Source organism: Semicossyphus pulcher, unplaced genomic scaffold (assembly GCF_022749685.1).
Source record: "Semicossyphus pulcher isolate SPU_LCO1_2020_fin unplaced genomic scaffold, fSemPul1.0.p SCAF_28, whole genome shotgun sequence".
Lineage (NCBI taxonomy): Eukaryota > Metazoa > Chordata > Actinopteri > Labriformes > Labridae > Semicossyphus > Semicossyphus pulcher.
Genome location: NW_027211702.1, coordinates 5,098,900 through 5,116,214, shown reverse-complemented (window position 1 = coordinate 5,116,214; position 17,315 = coordinate 5,098,900). Strand labels below are relative to the sequence as shown.

Below are 17,315 nucleotides of genomic sequence, written 5' to 3'. Positions count from 1 at the left end.
CGTGTTATTTATTTATATCGTGTGTGAGGCTCAGCCGCGGCGGACGAGCTGCGTCTTCGCGCGGAGAGGTCGGACTTCTTTGGGAAAACACACGCGAAAAGCCTGCCGTCCTGTTTTCCTACAGTCTTTTACTCCCTGTCAGTTTTTTCTTGCGATTTATATCCCGCTGCCAGAACCAGGAACCCGGGACTGAGCTCCGAGGATGAAAGAAAACTAGATTTGTGATCGAGGCTTTGAGGTTGTTTTACTGGATTTATTTCGCTGTGGAGGAAAAAGAGATCCGGGAGCGGAGCGGTGCGCATAAACAGCCGAGGTCTTCCTCCTCTCTTCTCTCCTCTCCCTCCCTCTATCTGTCCATCTATCAATCTGTCTACCCATCCTCTTCTATCTATCTATCTCTCCATTTGTTTCCATGTTTGTAGGTCCGTGCGATTTTGCTAAAATGCATCATCAACAGCGGATGGCAGCTTTGGGAACAGACAAGGAACTGAGTGACTTACTGGATTTCAGCGCGGTAAGTAATTTTGCATTCTTCTTCTTCTTCTTTGAATATGAATATAAATACTAGTATCACAACAATACAAGCCGTAAAGAGAAATTAAACGCGTCCTGTAGGCTTCTTACAGCCACCACTGTTTACATTTTTAGTTGCACGGCACATAACCTGCATATTTCCACTCAGTCTGCAACTATTTGCACAAAAGTTGTGTTTTTATGTAGAGTAACTTGCAGAAAAGTCAGTGCATATTGTTGGTTTTGTAATTTTCATTTTTGTTTGTGTGTGTGTGCAGAGAATTGTGATGCTGCATTAGTAATTTTGTTGTCTTATAGATGCGAAACAGCGATTTGAAAATGTTCCCAACATCCATGGTAGTATATCTCATTTTAAGTCCTTTTTTCCTTCATGTGTAGCCTGATTTTTGCCCTTTATAGGCTTTATGAAATGTTTCTTTTTGTCTGTGTGAGTTTATGCACTCTGCACCTTGTTGTACAGAATATTTCAGATGCAAAAGGGTCGATGTTGATTCATGAACCTGCATGACAGACAGGCAGACAGGCAGTTAGACAGGCAGCCGATCAGAGAGAAATGTGAGACTCTTTCTCAGCGCAGATGAAATGTGCAGGCTGTTAAAAGCCCAAACACATCACTCCCTTTAAAAGTTTGTGTGTTTTTTAACAGAACAGTTGTGAACTTGACGGGCAGGAAACAGTGTCCCCTCTCTCGGCCATGTTTTCTTTGCGCCTCTCCTCCTCTGGGAGCAACTTTGGTCTGAAGAGGAGGAGGGGAAAAATCAGAAACACCCCAAAATGAAGAGAAAAAAAACGGACTTATATTAATCCTGTTATGAAACGCAGAGAGACAGCATGGTGTGTGAAAATATCAGTAGTACAGGAGTGATCCTGAATGAGATGCAAATATAGACAAGAAATTTACTACATTTTGCCAAAATTCTGACGTTCAGACACGAATGTTAGAAACAATCAGAATGTTAACGACCTGCACCTGTCTGTGGTATGCAATAATCAGACCACAGTGAAGCCGGCTACACAATGGGAGTGACTGGAGTAGAGATATTGAATAAGATAATATTAGAAAACCTCAATTTTAAAAGAACGAGGTTAGTGATGATGCATGAGAGGCAAAAATAGGGAAATAAAAGCGTAAATGTTCCACTCGATCTCTGCAGACATTTAAACGCAATAAACAAAAGTCCCAGCTGAGGCCTTCACACACACTGAGCTTCACATGAAGCTGTGTTACACAAATATCTGATCATTAAATTCTATTATAATTGTAAGATCCCCTATAGCTGCACCACAATATTATCACTGCAATAATAATCTGTGATTACTTTAGGAATATTACAGGACTGTTTTTAAACAAAGCACTCACAATAAGATGACTTATTTCAGAGTTTATATTCTATATATAACATGCCTCTATGTGCACATTGTAATTATTTAAATACATGTGCTGGCTTTGCTTACAGGCCTTCGTATACCGTGAATGAAAGTCCTTATAGAGGCATTAAAGGTGACTTTATTCCAATAAAATCACTGCACAGTCATTATTTATGTCTCTATTTTAATATTATAGAGATTTTTTAGGAATATTAAAGTGATATGTATTTTAAAAAAGGAATAGGAATATATATTTTTAAAATGTTGTATTGACTTTTATTATAACAAGGCATGTTTCATTAGAACATTTAAAGCCTCAATAGAAATATTGCAGTGATATAAGTGTCAACTTAATATTCATAAACTCCTTTATGCTCTGGAGTTAATATAATTAAGTGTAATAAAGCTAATATATGATAAATAAAGGATTATGATAATGAATTAAAGCACATAAACAGAATCAACAAAAAATCCTTATTTCTGCATAAAGACTCTTGAGTCCCTCACGCACCTCACAGGTGCATAACAGACGTTTTTCCTGTGTTTGATTTCCACAAGTTTCATAAATGTCAATCACCTCGTCTTAAATTTTCTTTCTTGCAAAAACATTGAAACAAAGGAGGGCAGCAGCAGCTCGAGTGTGTCTCCTCTCATTATCAACGCAGGCCGCTCGCATTAATTTATGCGATCATCTGTCTTCGCACGCCCACAAGCTGACACCAGCAGCTCAAAGGGCTTCGACTGGGATATCGATAGACCTGCTGATAATCAGAATCAGATCTTTTATCCTGCAAACAGTTGTTTCCTCGTCATTTGTTGCAGCCGTGAGGGAGATCGAATACACAAGCTGCCTCGTGCGCACTTCAAGGCCCCACAGGCTGCGTTAGGAACAATGGGAGATAAAGAATTTGTTTAATTCAGGGTTTAATTTACTCATATCACAGTCGAATCAAAAGAAAAGAAAAGAGAGCCTTAAATCCTGGAAAGCTTTTAGCATCTTAAAGTGTGAAGCTCTTACAGTGTTTTCACGATCACTGAGCTGTCGCCATCAAACACACCGACACACAGGCCGGATGTGAATCCAGAGAGGTTATCCATCGGTGTCAGATGTCTCACTTTGATAGCGTGGACTCTTTCCTTGTGAAGATTTACAATAGCTCTTCCTGTTAGCATTTAGCTTCAGTCTCTGTCATAACGTGGGCCTGATTTTCCTGTAGATGTGTAGAGCAGATGGTCACTAGTTCTGATGATTATCTCATGTGTTTAAGTCAGATATGAAGTAGATATGAAGCGTTTCATTCCAAAATAAGCCATGCAGCATTTGGCCAAAGTGGCACTTTTGAATGCATTTCTAACAAAGGTGAGCAGGTGAATTAAATCATCCTGTTTATATTTTGCAGATGCTGAAGGAGGAATCTGATTTCTTTTGTCTTCCAAAAATATGTTCCCATCGTGTTTTGGAAATTGAACTCTTCATATCTGTGTTCAGCTCTGAGCTGAGAGTCTGTGATCATTAAGGCTGGGTATCAATGTCCTTACATCATTTTGTCTTCAAACAAATGTGTCCATGGAGTCAATCATTTAAAACATTCAAGAACAAAAGCAGGACTCAAGAGGTGATGTCTGGACTCATGGCCTGGACCAAAGTCAACCCAAAAAAATAATGAAAACAAAATTTTCAAATTGACTTTGACTTTAAACACAAATGACTACTTGGAATATTTAGGCCTGAAAGTGTTTCATTATAACGTTTCAGTGGTCATTGAATTATTTTGGAACAAATTGAGGGGAAATTAAATGTTTTGAAAATATGTAAATATGTACATTGGTATTTCATTTGGTGAAAGGCACAAATTGACTTGTTTAGGAGTTAAGACAAAACATCAAGGTCGTGAGCTAGCTTTGGGACTTGATGGCTTTGACTTTGGACTCAACTTGGGACGTCCAATAGGACTTTACTTGACTTGGGTTCCTTTTGTCTTGACATTGGACTTGACTCAGAAATAACTAACTTACTCAGGCCTTACTTACTCAGGAGTTACTTACCTGGGCCTTACTCAGACCTTCCTTATTCAGGACTTACTAGGGACTTACTTTGTCTTAACTAACTCACTCAGGACTCACTTACTCAAGACTAACTTATTCAGGCTTTACCTACTCAGGACTTAGTTGATCAGACTCACTCTTGAGTAGTTGATGAGGACCAGGCTACCCAAGACTGACTCGGGACATACTCAGGATTAATTACCCATTAATGACTCTAGAGCTATTTACATCAGCCTTACTCACTCAGGACTTACTTTCTCAGGCTTGACCTACTCGAGACTGAATTATTCTGGACTCTTCCGTAGTTAATAGATAGATAGACTAACTCCAGACTAACTTATTTTGGACTTACTTAGGACTTGGTGACTCATGAATTACTCTGGGCCTACTTACTCATGACTGACTTATTCTGGACTTAATTACTCGTGACTAAGTTACCCGAGACTTACTCTGGACTTACTTACTAGAAGCTTATTTAAGACTTTGTTACTCGGGACTAACTGGTGAACAACTTACTCAGTACTGTCTCACTCTGCACGTAGTAAGGCCTTAGTAAATTTGGCCTTTGCATGTTGAGACTTAGTTGCTCGGATCCTAATTGGTCAGGACTCAGTTACTCTTAGTTACACCTACTTGGGACTTACTAACTCGAGACTTACTGAAGTCGTACTTACTCAGGACTTACTAACCCCAGACTTACTTGGGACTAACTTACTTACTTGAGACTTTTTATGGGACTAGGGACTTACCTGTTTTCCACTCAGGACTTGCCTGCTCTGATGTACAACACGACGGTGGACTTACTGGTCTTGACTTTAACCTTGCTAGTGATGAATAGGGACACAATACCATTTGAAATTGATTGCTGTAAGTACTGAAAAATGTTTGAGCGACACCCAGCCTTAGTGATGACGGACCTTTTGTTTTCCTGGAATGTATCCATGAAGAGTTTCCTTCCAAAACAAGATATTTCCAAATTTTCAAAGCACAAAAGAAATCTATTATAAGATAAAATAAAGGACATTGAGTGACCATTAAATTCAAGACACTTCCTCGAAAAATCGTAATGTGATGAGAACCTGGCAGCAGCGTTTGTCAGCTGAGTCTTGGCCCGGCGTTTTGGAATGAAGCTTTTCATGAGTAGCTGCAGTGATGTTTCTGTGGAGATGTGTCTTGCTGTCTCCAGTGTCAGTGCTCTCGGAGGTAATGTGTGCTCTATTTGTCTTGTAGATGTTTTCCCCTCCTGTTAGCAGTGGAAAGAACGGGCCGACCTCCCTGGGGAGCGGACATTTCTCCGGCTCAAGTACGTCATCCTTTTTCCCCCTCCTGTCTTCTTCTTCTCCTCTTTCCCTTCGTTCTCTCTCAGCCTCTTCTTCTTCTTCTTCTTACACCTGCTCGCTGCTGCTTCACTTGCTGTTTGAATTGAACAGTGTTGCTAACCATGTTCTGTACATGCAGGTGCAGTTTGGGGGGTTTTATGCTGTGTTGCTGTTTTACTGCTACTTGCTTATATATTCGTGGGATTTTCTGGTTGGCCTTGTGGTTGAACTTTTTGGTATTTTGCTTAAAATGTTATTTGTTGAACAGTTAGGTGACCTCGTCTGGTTATATGACGTTGATTATGTGTAAGTCTATCTCTCTATCCTCTTTCCATGGTGCTCTGGTCAAACCCAAAAATACCCACCAAAGAAACAAACAAATATGTGGATTTTTTTTTTTTTTTTAAAGCTACTCTAACAGGGATAACTAGTGAATTAGTTGGGGACTATTTCCAGTGGTGGATTAATACACATTGGGTACTTTTTACCTGAAACATACCAGTTTGTTTTGTGCCAGTTTGTAGTATTTGTTGCTGCTTTCCATCCCAGTGAATGACATATGAATGTTATCGTGAAAAACACATCCAGTAGGTGATGTTGTGATTTTTCATGGTTCTTTATTTTGCAACAAGTTTGTTTTTCAGCCGCTCAAGTTCATTCCTGAAGGAGACTTCCTGTTTTTCTGACTTGCTGCTCTCGTCCTTTCCTGCCTCTGTGTGAGGGTATTGTGGAGATCAGCTCACTGTGTTATTCTACACAGCGGTGGTGTTGGTGTCGAACACAGTTTGGTTTTATGAGTGGTGAGATATGGTGGCTTTGACTTTTAAAATGCTATGGATGTGAGCGTCTGAATGTGACGATTAACTGTGCAGTAGTTCAATGCTTGATTCACACACACAACATCAGGGGGTGTAAGGTGCATTACTTTACTGTGGAAAGTAATTTGTTACGCTGCTCGTCATAACTTTTGCGTAACTCTTTAGCATCCCAGAGTCATCACTGTGATTGTGTCCCAATGATTGCATGAAACTTCAATGAGATGCATTGACGCATAATTTCCAGTTAACACAAATCCCCACCCTAATAAGGAGTTGTCTGTGTTTTTACCAAGTCTGTTTCTGAAAGACGGCGATTCTATTGTAGAAACGGGAAACACTGTGATTACAGTAACGCGTTACTTTGGGTTACGTTGTAATGCCCAACACTGGTGAGGAGTTAGATTGACTATTCCAAAAGTTAAGAATGCTGTGGACCAATTTTAAACCTAAAAATATTCTGGGGCCCAAACAAACCTCTAATCACAAAACTCTGATCAACACGTAAGTCGATACAAAAGAAAAATTCATTGTGAAAGTTGGTTTACGGCTGTTAAATAAATTATCCATATAAACATAACATTTACGAGCAACAAAATATGTGCAAGTAGTTCATTTTAAGCAAACAAAAACTTTTTGTTAATTAAGTGTAAATACCTCTAGTGGTCCACCTGCAGGGCCTGCACGGTGGTGCATTGGTTAGAGTCCTAGTTCAAACCCCGGTTCAGACGTAGTGGGCCATGCTGTTGTTCTCCCTGTGCATGTTCCCTCCGGATACTTCCGCTGCCTCCCACGGTCCAAAGACGTGCTGGTTAGGTTCACTGGTGACTCTAAACTGTCTGTGTGTCAGCCCTGTGATTGACTGGCGATCAGTCCAGGTGTAACCCCGCCTCTCGCCCAATGACGGCTGGGATAGGCTCCAGCCCTCCCACAACCCTGAACAGCATAAGTGGTATAAAAGATGGATGGATGGATGGTCCACCTGCATTAACGTCAAGGCCCACCGATGGGCTGCGACCCACACCTTTTTTTGTAGCATTCATTCATGCTTCATCCTGGCAGTCAGCTACTGTGCTAGCAAAGAATCAGGGTTCTTCATTTATTCATCCATTTATTCATTCATTCATTCATCCCACTCTGGAAGCCAGCGAGTGAGTGAGCTTGTTATTAATTGTTTGTGCTGGAGCAAAGCGATGTCTCGGCTGTCGTGTTTACCGGCGTAATCGAAAGATAAACACACGGTTTACTTTGTGAAACCGTTTTGTTAGAAAACAACTTGGTTAGCTGAGAAAGAGATCAATGTTTGGGTTTGAATATGAGCTGATAATGTTGAAATATTGACACATAACGAAAAACAGAATGTCCTCTGTTGACGATGTTAAACTTGCTAATAATCATCACAGGATTCTCCATCCTCTCCCTCCCCCCTGCACCTGCAGCCGCTCTGCTTGGATGTACGTTTTACCTCTCTGCTCTGATCATATATCAGCTGGTACGCTGTGCTGCATGTTATAGTACAGTGTAACATCCTCAGTTTGTACGAGACGAGCTCAGCCGTCGTTCTTCAGAGCGGGAGGATACTTTCTCCTTTTCAAAAATCTTTCCTGGAAGCTTTTCACAGAAAGCAACCAGGTCGTTCCTCTCTCTCTCTCCCGCTCGTCTTATTGCTTCTAAACGGCGCTCGGAAGCCATTTTGTTTGTTGGCTGGAAAACAGAGAGATGTCGAGACGTCTTCTTTGTTTACTGCTTCGTTGTGTGGTTGTTGTTGTTTGTGCTCTGCGGTTCGGCGGTGTTGTTTGCTCCTGTGCCGTGCATACAAATGCGAGGAAGGACGATGGATGTTGCGATTTCGAGAAAAGAGGCCGACTTCTTGTAGAATTTGCGGCGGCTGTTGGGCCTCGCGTTGCTGCTTCGATGTGAATCTTCATTTAGTTGTTTTTTTTTTCTCTTTTGATTCAGGAACACACACTGGTGTCACACGCATGCACTCATGCCTCTACACAAATCACACTTGGTTCTCGTGCACACACATCTAAACACCCACATGTACAAGATGCAACACACACACACACACACTCAAACACACACACTGTGCTCACCCCTGCTGTGGCTTTCTGCAGGCCTCGGCATTTTGATGAGCCGGCGCTGTTTGTGAATGCAGCTAATTAGAACTCTATAGACCTACACAACCACAAGAGCAGCGGTTTCCAAAGGCTGGGGCGAGGACAGAAGCGGGGACACGCCGACACTTAATGGGGTCCGCACGGGCTCAGGTTTCAGACTCTGGGTGAGATGTTTGAGAAGTTACAGAAACATTTATATTCACTCCTTCTCAAGCATTTTCACTTTATCTCATTTCCCTGGGTAGGATGAATTGATCTTATCAATAAATATCTCTGTATTAGTTAAACACTGAAGCTCAGCAGTATAAGCTTGAGGCCTAAAGAAGACTCAGCAGCTGCTCAGGGGCCGAGGAGGGGACCCAAAGATGTCAAAAAAATGTCTGCTAGAGAATTTCATCTTAAAAAATCCAGCTCCACAGCTCTCAGCAGATATGGTTGTAGTTTAAGGCCCTTCAGTTTTCAAAAATCATAACAATGATCAAATTTCTTTAACGTTTTTTGAGCTGCAGTTAGAGAGGAGTGAACAGGGTTAATTCATCTTTAATGCCCTTCATTGTTTCATTTTAATCTGAAGTTGGTGCTGGTGTTAGCAGACACGGCCTAAATCCACTAAAGGCCCTAAAAGGCTTGGACCGGCCCTGGAAAGGTGAAACCAACAATAACACAACTAACAATTTGTGTTTTAAAACATTTGTTCTCTTTGGCGGCACATATGGTGATAAACGGTAATTGCAGGAGCACACTTCCCAGATATCCAGACAGTGCTGCATGTGTGACGTCCACGGTTGGCTCCGGTTGTAACTCTGGATTTTCCTTTCTAATTACTAAAATCCAAGTATTTATTTCTATTATGTTTTAACATGCCTCCATCTGTGAATATAAGGAGCACTTTTATTGGTGATTTTAACCAAACTGTACTTTTACATCTTACAGGGTGCTCAAATGTCACCTGAGTTTTAGCACAGGAAGCAAAACAGTTTGTTTTTGTGACAAATTTCACCAACAGTTTTATTTTTCATGTGCAAAAGAAACCAAACAAACACATCAGCAGCAAAATGAGGACATAAAGGAGACAAGAGCGCGGATGAAAGCAGGAGACACAGGAGTGTAAAAATAACACGTCAGTCACACAGAGCGGCACCGCCATGAAAACAGGTCTGAGGATTTGCTTCATGTGATGCTTTTGAGGATAAGAAATGACATTTTTTTCCAAACATGTAAATCATGTAAAGGTTGAATTTTAAAATGACAACCTTCACACAATGCCGTGAATGCATGTCGGTTTTGAAGCCCGCCGCTCGTTCGATGTAATTCCTCGTATTTTTGGCGATAAATTCACCTTAAAACACAAAAAGCGTCTAAACATAAACGGCACACAATCCCCACGAGTCCCGGCTGACACGCTCAGCCCACGGTCATCACCAACCAGGAAGTGGATTAGGCGTTTTAATTATTGGGAGATTTTGCCGTTGTTGTTTATTTTGGGATCATCCCTGGAAAGATAATGCACACTTCAAACTCTGTGTGTGTTTCTAATCTCCTCCTGGATGAAGCCGTTCAGCGCGCCGCTTCACTCTGCCTGTCAAAGCGCTGCCACTCGTCTATTTCAGGTCTTGGCTGGTTTCAGTGTTTTTCCTCTTTTTTTAACGCTGTTATAACCTCTCAGATCCGCTGTTTGTCTCCCTGTCAATGGTGTTGGAAGGGGACTGAGGTGTGTGTGTGTGTGTGTGTGTGTGTGTGTGTGTGTTTGAGAGAGAGAGAGAGTGTAAATCTGTTTATAAGAGAATCAGTGTTCAGCATTGAAATGTCTGATTTGAAGAGATTTTCAACATGCGTGTGTGAAGATGAACTTGTGTGTGTGTGTGTTCAGTGAGGACTAAAGAGGGGGATGGGAGCTTTGGGGGCGGGAGGGCAAACCATCATCCCCGTTGCCATGGAACATAAAGTTGGCAGCGAGAGATGGAGGAAATGTTTCCTCAAGTGTCAGCAGAAAGACACAAAGAGAAGGAGGAAGGATGGAAGGAAGCGAGGAATAAATAAAGGAAGGAGGAAAGGTAAGAGGTAAGAACCGAAAGTTGAAAGAAAAACAGAAGTTAAGAGGGAAAGATAAGATCGAGCTGAGGTAGGAAGAAAGAAAACATGGGAGAAAGGAAGAAAGAGAGACAAGAAAACAGGGAAGCGAGGAAAAGAGTGAACAGAGGAGGGATAAAAGGTCAAGGAGAAGAGAGGAGGAAAGGAAAGATGAAAGGGACTAAAGGAGGGGTGGGCGGTATATCTGTTTCACACCGTCACCGGTGTCACGTTCTGCCACGACATGGATTTTGCAATACCGTCAATACCATAACTTCTCTACAGAGAAGAGTGTGTGTCACCTGCCTGTAAACATGCGCGCGGCGCTGCAGCCGTCATAGGTAATGTGGGCGGGATGATCGACTCAGACACGCAGTTACGTGAGTCGGTTTTTCAGTGAATGTGTCCCCGTTATTAGCGGAGCCTCGTCCCGGTGCTGAGGCCACACGAACAGACCGTTCGCGGAGCAGAGGTGCCACGGAGTGTTTAGTTTTAGCGGCTTCACCTGGTGCGCACACACGGCGTGAGGTTGTGCGTTTGGCGACAGGAAGTACGATGTGTGAGCTTCGTTTCCAAAAGTTCCCGTCACGGGGCTGCTCACGCTGATTAAACATACGTTTGAACACCGTTACAACGGTGGATGATAAGTTACCCAGCTGCAGCCCACAAGTCTATATCGCTGAACCAAGTGTCGTTAAAGTAGGAGGATTTTTTTTTTGTAAAATAGAAAATAGACTTTAAAGCCCCAAATAATATTAAGTATATTGTTTATATGTACGTGAAAACACATTGATGTGTTCTATTACATTGACAGTAGAGCACAATAAAATACCCATACCGCCAAAAGGAAAAGAAATGCTGCGATATAAATTTGAGGTCATATCACCCACCCCGAGACTAAAGGTAAACAAAGGACCGACAAAGAAAGGAAAGAGTGAACAAAAACAGGGAAAGAAATGAAGGAAAAGAAACAGAATAAAGAGAGCAAAGGAAGGAATTAAGGAAAGAAAGAAAGAAAGAAAGGAAAGGTAAGAAAGAAGTGGCCATGAAAGAAAGGAGAGATCAGAAGGAAAGAGGGAAAAAGTAACGAAGAAAGAAAATACAGCAAAGTAATGTTTTTCCTCGTGACAATACGAATAATTTGAATTTAATTATCTAAGAGATTGTTGGTCAAAGTGCTCAGAGATCATCTTCAATGGCAACGTCTGCTGGGGGAGGAATGAGACGTGTTAGGCGAGAGCTTAACAGACGATACTTGTTAGTAAGAGCAATTAAGTTTTGGTGTTTGGCAACAAACGTGTTGACAAAAAGAAGAATATCAGCACATTTTAAAAACATCGTCTCTCATGGAGCCGATCACAGAATCAATAAGCTTTGCCCTGTTTTATATTATTTCTGTCCCTCCCTCCACTCCTTCTTCTTCTTCTTCTTCTTCTTGTCGAAGCCAAACAGAAACACACACAGCCGCGCTGTCGCCGCTGCCAGCCAGCTTCACGCATTAGCAGAGAAATTTGGGCAAGGATAGATACAGCCCCGATGGCATGCCTGATTTTTGTTCCCCTAATTGGCATAGCTTATTAAGTCACAGTTCACAGCAGAGAGAAAAGGGGGCTGCTTTAATAATATCCCCTCTGCCGTTTGATTTGATGCACTTGTACCGAGACAGATAACGCGCTTCAGCGCGGCGAGCGACGCCCCCACCGACACCCTCTTGTCTCTATCCAGTCAAATCTGCCTCTGTTACGCCTGTCACTCAAAAACACGCCGGCTGATCGCTTTCAAAATAGAGACGGAGAGCAGGAGCCAGTATCTTAATACCTCACCCTCCCACTTCTCTCTGCCTCTGAGGCGGTTAAATTGTCTCGTTTCCCCGACGAGGAGGCGCAGAGCGACTCACAAAAACACCCAGCCATGCTTTTAATTGTGGTGCGGATTAGGGATTAATAGGCGTTTTTAGCCATAATGGCAAATATTATTAGCCCCATTTGCTTTTCTAATGCTAATAATGACTCTGCTAATAATGGCAGTGATTTCAAGGTTAGCGTCTGTGAGAACTTGGAGTGGATTTGTGTTTTTTTTCCAAAGCTCAGGAGATTGACGTGCCGCTTGCTTCGACGGGCCGGCTCGCTACCGAGTCGGAGCTCCATATGTTTTCCCGAGAGAAGAAGCTGAGACGTGCTGAGCTGCTCGGTTTAAGTTGGTTTATGTTTTGTTCAGTTTGGTCTCTTCGACTTAGCCTAATTGAGTTGTTTAGTTTAGCTTGGGTTCTGCTTTTTTGGTGGCTTTTAGTGTTTGTAGATTTACTTTGAGATGGGCTTACAGACCTCAGAATAAACTCTGGCTGTGATGTTCTAGTGTTTAAATACATACAAGGGTCTTTAGTACAAGCGCTTCCTCTCTTTCATCCTTCATATGGAATTGAAATACAGTAGCTGTAATTCGGCATGTGTGTCAAATGTCTGTCGGTGCAAAGCAAGAAGCCCTTCACATTAAGGATGTGACCCTGTCTCCTGGTGTCACCGAATACACCGGACAATTTACAAGATCGCTGATAACTCCAAATATCTTACAGCCCACAGACTGTTACTGTGAATGACAGTGCCGACCAAAGTTAAACTATTTTACTGTCCTGCAAGAATTTACAATCAGATCTTTAGTAGCTTCCTTAAGCGGGGTACGCACTACAAGTTAATGGCAATCGACAATCGTAAGCAAAGTCTGATTGTTTGATGGTTCTAAAGATGATCTCTCCAGATGTTCCTGTGGTGTGACGGGGGTTCAGAGTGATTTTACTTCCCCCGATCTGCTCGGAAGAACGTCGTGGCCCCACCGATTTCAAATCTGAATATTAAACATGTTCAATATTTTATGATCTGTTATCCTGTTGTGTGGGGAGAACCCAGAGGACAGCCGAGCACGCTCTCTGTGGATCGTCACGTGGAACCAAACAGTAGCCAGTCAGGAAGCAAGCTGACTGAAGGAGGAAGCACAACAACTGCAGCCATGGCGACAAAAGCAAACGTGAAGCATAAAGCAGCTCGTGTTCACGCCGTCTCCACCACTTCATCCACAGTTTGTTCTTTTTTCTTCCTGAATTTTCAGTAATCATCATCGCTAATTCTTCCTGCCCGTCGTCCGCCATGTTTGTTTACTCTAAAGTCCCGTTGACCGCGAGAGATTTAGTGAGATTTCCAGCTGTGAGAGTCAGACTTTTGGCGTAATCGTTGCGCTACACACACTATAGGAGCAAAACTGTTCAATCTGTGATTATATATGGTCATGTGTGGGCTCTGTCACATTTTACACCTCTGTTAAGATGTGGGCCAGACATCACATGAAGGGAAAACAGGTTGGGTTTGGTTTTTTTCCCCTGTGCTGTCCGACAGGTGTCCGTCTGCTCTCTTCCATCCACTGGAAGCATCTTCACCAACTTCAGTCTGATCTCGGCTCTTGAATAAGTCATGCTAACGGGACATGTTACAACGAGAAGTCCAAAGCAGCAAATAAAATGAAAAGTAGAAGTTTCATAGATGTTGTTTCTCTGATGTTTTCGGGAAGTCTGACAGGATTCAGCGTTTGTATGTTTTGCTGCTTATGTGCACTTTGTAATAAGTGAATGTCTGTATGTTGTTTAATTGCTGGTCTTCATCTGATCTGGGTTTGAGTTAGAAGAGACAGAACGAGACAGAAGGAGTTTCAGAAGGATGTGCTGTGCACCTGCAGCATCACCTTTGAACGTTTAGAGTACAAACCAGTCATTACCTGTCGAGAGCGCTGAGGACGACAGAGAGCAGAATGAACTGATGTTTTCTACAACACTATATAGACTTAAAGTCTGGATCAAATATTGATATACTACATAACATCTGTATATTTGACAAAGCAAAACTGTGACCAGCTCTCAGTCTTTGAACCCATTGGTTATTGTCTTACGGTGATGTAGCCTCTTTGGGTGACGGGCCGTTATTCTGGAGGATGCATGGGCCAAGACTTCCTCCTCTGTGAGCTGGTCATGTTTACAGTCTGTCTACCCACCGTGGAACCCCTGAGCATCATCTCACCATGATTTAGGGCATTTATCTGCATGTGTGTTTATTGCGATTGTTAAAAAGCTCATTACTCGTAATGACTAATAATGACTTCTTTTGCTCTCCACCTGGACTGTCTTCCTTCATGCAACCAAAGCCTGATAAAATGTGAAATGTCATTACAACTTTTTCTGATACTTATGTAGGAAAGCCTATAAAACAGCCTATTGTGCGGGGTCAGGTATCTGACAGTCTTCCAGTCTATGCGTCGATCCAATACTGTTATTTTGCCAGAGAGACGGTTTGGTACCAGTTCAAATCTTTTCTGCCACCATGGATGTAATATCACTGCGACAATGCGACCTGGGAGGCCAAAGGTAAAGGTTTAAGGACGACATCAGATGATAGACCTCAACACCTGGGAAACCACAGCAATCAATAGGGCGTCTTGGAGGAAACTTGTCGGTGAACGTGCTGTGCTATACAGCGACCTCCACCGCACTGCAGAACCAAAACGCAGATCCTCCACCAAAAAGGCCCAAACTACACCAAACACCACCACTGCTCACCCCCGCCCACACAGCACCAATAATGCAGCTCCAGAATCGGCCTCTATGCCCACCTGAAGACTGTCATGATGATAACCGCCGCCACTGACAACTGTTATTTTAAGCCCCCTTCCCACTGGTTACAAAACCTGCCAACACCCGCTTTTTTGCTTAGTGGGAAAGGCTACAATCGTCATTCAGACCCGGGTCAGATGAATGCAGTAGACCCAGGTAATTATCGCCTCAGCCCTCATCGGCAATGAAGGGAACACAAAACCTGTGTTGACTCGCAAATCTCCGCATCCTTTCTGGCGCGATGCTCTGAAGCGCACAGCTACAAATTCTGCCCGTCTCCGTCCAAGCAGTGCTTAGACATTGTTCCAAATTTGTCGGCGCCGAGTTTAAGAAACAGACTGAATGAGTTATAGATACAATAAAGACCTAACCACCGTAACATCTTCACTGTTTACTAACCCTGTTTCAAGAGCGTTTGCGACGTCACACGGTGAAGCAGCGGAAAAGAGACCCGACAGGAGTGTACTTTACTGGCAATGGGAAAAGAGACAATCTGCATTTATTAGTGAGTCTTCCCGGGTCTGAAAAACCTGCGTCAACGCGCTAACTTTGGTGGGAAAGTTGTATAAGAGTGGCAGAGAAGATCAGATTTCAAGCATTTTACAACTTGACGATAGCAAACAGCGATGTATCCGCGGGAAATGTAATGTAAGTCGGAGGGACACTAAATGAAGCAGTGTTGAGCTCTGACGCTTCGTGGATGTTATAACCCTTCAACATATCTGGAGTGGCTGAGCGCCCGACTGCTTCTAATGTTTGCCCAATTAGTGTATCGCGTGTGCCACAAAGTTTCATATAGATCCACAATGAATGAAAGCTAATGCTAATTCTTCTCCTGTAGCACAAGTATGGAGTTGACCTACAGTATGTGTTAACGTTAACAAACTATTGGATGGATTGAAATGTTTGTTCCCCACAGGACATTCCCATCAGCCTCAGCTTTGCCTCATGTTAAGCTGCAAACGTTAGCAAACATGGTGAACGAGGCACACATGACATACTAAACACCAGCATGCTAGTACTGTCATTGTGAGTTTATTAGCATGCATATGTTAGCACCTCTGCTCTTCAGTTATTAGTGGCATTCACATGTCTTTTCTTCTTCCTGCTCGGTCTCACAGTCTGCTCGTTTCCTCCAATCAGCTGACTGATCACCTGCTCCTCCCCCCCCGTGGTGAACGTGTTTCAGTCCTGCATCTTCAGGGTCTTTTGCTTGAACCTCCCGGCTCTGATAAACAGCCCTTCTCCTCTCTCTGCGGTCGGTCCGTGACGTCGCTGGTTGTCGTGTGTTTTCGGCGCTCGCTCCCACACCTGTTCGCTCGTAGCGACGGCGGCGGTGGCGGCACAATGGCAGTCACCGTGCCTAATTACCCAGTCCTTAAAAAATAAAGAGACAGGGAACGTCAACCAGCCTGCCTGGCAATTACAGCAACGCTCAACACCTCTCCGCAACAAACACCACTCCAATTAGAGGCAGCAACTTATTCTGGGAGGCGGCAGTGTGTGTGTGTGTGTGTGTGTGTGTGTTTATTTTTGTAAGTGCATGTGTGTGACACGCTAAATTGTTTTGGAGTTTGATGTCATGATCAGAACTTGTGTGTCGTGTGAAAGGTAAGGTGTGTGTGTGTGTGTGTGTGTGTGTGTGCGTGTGTGTGTGTTAAAGTGAACGAAGGTTTGGGAATCAAACATGTCGCAGTAGAAGCAGCTGATTCCTGCTTCCTCCTCGCTTCTCTTCCTTGTTGGCCTCCTTCATTTCCCCCCTCGGCCTCCTCTCCTCTCCCTTCTCTTTCTTTTTTTATCCTTCTTCTTTCATCCTTTAATCATCATGCTCCTCATGCCTTCCCTCCATTTCTTCCTTGTCCTCCTCCTCCTCCTCCCTTCTCACTCTGGTCCTCTTTCTCCTCAGCTCCCTCTTCCTCTTCTTCTCATTCTTTGATCCTGTCTTACTCCTTATGCTCCTCATGCTTCCTCTTCTTCTTTTTCCATTCCTTATTTTCATCGTCCTCCTTCTCCTCTTCCTCCTCTTTCTTTTTATTCTTACTCCTCTTCCTTCTCTGCTCCTCCTTCCTTTGTCTTCCTCCCGTCTTCCCTCTTTCCTTTCTTCTACATACTTATCATCCTCTGGCATCTCTATAATCTCCTCTTTTTCCTCTTTCATCATCCCCAACCTCTCCTCTTTGTTCTCGCTGCTTTGCTCCTTCTTCACCTCCTCTTTGTCGCCCTAAACTTACTTCTCTTCTTCACCAGCCTCCTCCATCCTCTCTGATTTCATTCTTCCACCTTCTCCTCCCCTTTTTCCTTCCTCTTCCTCAGCTTGTACCATCCATCGTCCTTCTTCCTCCTCTTCCTTACCACTGTTCCCCTCAACATGCATCATCCACCTTCTCTT

The 17,315-nt window shown here is 43.1% G+C and overlaps 1 protein-coding gene across 5 annotated transcripts in view; it reads left to right on the top strand.

Annotated features, from left to right (window-relative positions):
• The first annotated feature begins 836 nt into the window (after positions 1 to 836).
• Positions 837 to 17,315, top strand: part of LOC138605018 (transcription factor 4-like) — a 248,899-nt gene continuing 232,420 nt past the window's right edge. For all 5 annotated transcript variants that reach the window (XM_069677083.1, XM_069677082.1, XM_069677081.1 and 2 more), the window contains exons 1-2: positions 837 to 870; positions 5,179 to 5,251. In XM_069677083.1, the coding sequence (XP_069533184.1) occupies positions 853 to 870; positions 5,179 to 5,251 (91 nt within the window). In that variant the 5' untranslated portion in view covers positions 837 to 852. The remainder of the gene's footprint in view (positions 871 to 5,178; positions 5,252 to 17,315) is intronic.